The 2073-nt window shown below is 39.5% G+C and overlaps 1 protein-coding gene across 1 annotated transcript in view; it reads right to left on the reverse strand.

The window, feature by feature from the left end:
- Window positions 1–331: 331 nt before the first annotated feature.
- The window catches only part of LOC144450962 (neuronal acetylcholine receptor subunit alpha-10-like), a 28941-nt gene continuing 27199 nt past the window's right edge, over window positions 332–2073 (reverse strand). Inside the window, exons 7-8 of the mRNA XM_078141720.1 lie at window positions 1752–2073; window positions 332–1357 (exon numbers count right to left, since the gene is read on the reverse strand). The exon at window positions 1752–2073 is cut by the window's right edge and continues 5 nt beyond it. Coding sequence (XP_077997846.1) covers window positions 807–1357; window positions 1752–2073 — 873 coding nt within the window. The 3' untranslated portion in view covers window positions 332–806. The remainder of the gene's footprint in view (window positions 1358–1751) is intronic.

Genomic DNA, 2073 nt, shown 5'->3' on the forward strand with positions numbered 1-2073 from the left:
TACTATAATGTGTTACTTTAGAACCCCCTGGACCCTCAGGTTTTTACTGTCTATCGATAACAAATCTTCTAGGTGACCATGTCAAATAAAAAAAGAAATTCTTGGGTTCTAACAGCATATTTACATAATTCTATGGAAATTAGATTAAGAGTTAACATAATTTTACATTAAAATAATGAATTATAAAATGTAATCAAAACCAAATACTTCTACAATTTACATTTACGTTCTTGGCGTGAACTATAAGGTTGATGGCGCTTAAAACTTTCCGTACCATTTCTAGAAATTACGCTAAACCTGAATGTATCGGCCACTGTTAAAATAGCTTATGGCTAATTACATATGCAAATTATATGCATCAATCTTATCTAGGTGATGATGCAAGAACATCTCCACAGATTTAGCTGTTAACATCACTTGGATCTCACTTTATCATATTTATAATTGGTGATGCTCTACATATAATTATCAGTATCTGCGAGATGTTTATCATCCATCTAAAATTTGAATCTTTCCTTGTCATCGCCGCGGTTATCCTGACTCTATGTTATCACTAGATGGCGTACTTCAGTTACTACACTATGCACCTTATCTGTATTCCTTGAGCTGATTCTTCTGACTATTTGAGAAGTTTGTTTGCAGTTTCTCAATTACCCTGTCGTCTCCAGTGTCTATGTAATTTTAACAGACCAATCTGACAGTCCCTAGGAGTCTCAGTCAAGTGGTGATTTTGGGAGACTCTACCATTGGTGGACTGCCTCCATACTACATCCTTCACTTCATAATACTATTTAAGTACTCTGTCTTCAAACAGCTGTCCAGTCAACACGGAATGCTATAACTATAATGGTTGTAAGACTTGCTAAAATGTACAAAAAGAGAAAAAACCTGTCTAAAACGACCGCCGTGGTGATCCAATCCTGTTTTAAATCGTCCTCCTTTTTAGCACCGTCTAAATGATCTGAGATTTTCTTCACTTCAGAAAGTAACTTTTTGATGGTGGTAGATTCACTGAATGGGTCATTTTCCGATGACTGTCTTCGATCTTTCCGACTGCTACTCACGTTGTTTTGGACTCCATTACTGTTAATCCGATGTGGAAGTTCCATCATTTGATTGCACTCGATGTACTTTAAGCAGGATGGTTTGCTTCCAGTGTTCAAACTAACTATCCTTGAACGAGGTGGCTGATCTTTGTATTTCCCGCAGACGACCCTGTTCAGGCGCAAAAGGACAAATTTTCGAATCCATTCGGGTAGTGGATCACCAACTCCTCCTCGATGATGGACATTGATGACGAGGACGGATGTTATCAAGGAAAGCGTCACCAAGACTACTGTTGCCGCGTGATATTGACCTATGAAAATGAGAGAAACTTGTAAATTACCAGGAACCAGAAAAAGTGAAAGTTAACAGGTTTAATTAATTCCTACAATTAATTACACCCCTCCTTCCTCATCCTTCTCCGCAATTCCGTGGTACTCTGTCCACGTCGCAGACATGAACCTACTTGAGTAGTTATGTTTTATTTAAATTAGATCTGTCTTGCTCGTCTGCTAATAACTGGCTGGCTCCCCGTCTGACTTTGATTGTCAGGTCGATTGTTGGTGAGGTTTATTGGTGCGTTCATCTTTATAAGTCACGATTTCATAAAAGAAGTTGCTGGGAAAACACAGCAAAGATAACCCTTCAGTGTGAACGCTTTCTTTCTGTTTACTCAGCACTCTGTGAACATACTGAGGACGACTTACCTACTAACGGAATGACGCTAGAGGGCGGTAGAGTTTCTGCCATCAAGAGAAGAAATACTGTTAACGCTAGCAGAACTGAGATACCATAACTTATTTTCTCTCCAGACTCAGGTGGAAGCAGAAATGTTAATGCTGATAAGGCTGCTAAGATGACACAGGGAAGAATCAGATTAAATATGTAATATACAGGGCGGCGTCGAATGTTGATGATGTACGTGACGTCATAGTAAGGCACCCCAGGATGATCGGGATAATACTCCACGTTAGAGGTGGCATCGACACCTTCCATATCCCACTCACCGTCACTTTTAAAGACGCTGGC

The sequence above is a fragment of the Glandiceps talaboti genome, chromosome 20 (genome assembly GCF_964340395.1).
Source record: "Glandiceps talaboti chromosome 20, keGlaTala1.1, whole genome shotgun sequence".
In the NCBI taxonomy this organism is placed as follows: domain Eukaryota; kingdom Metazoa; phylum Hemichordata; class Enteropneusta; family Spengelidae; genus Glandiceps; species Glandiceps talaboti.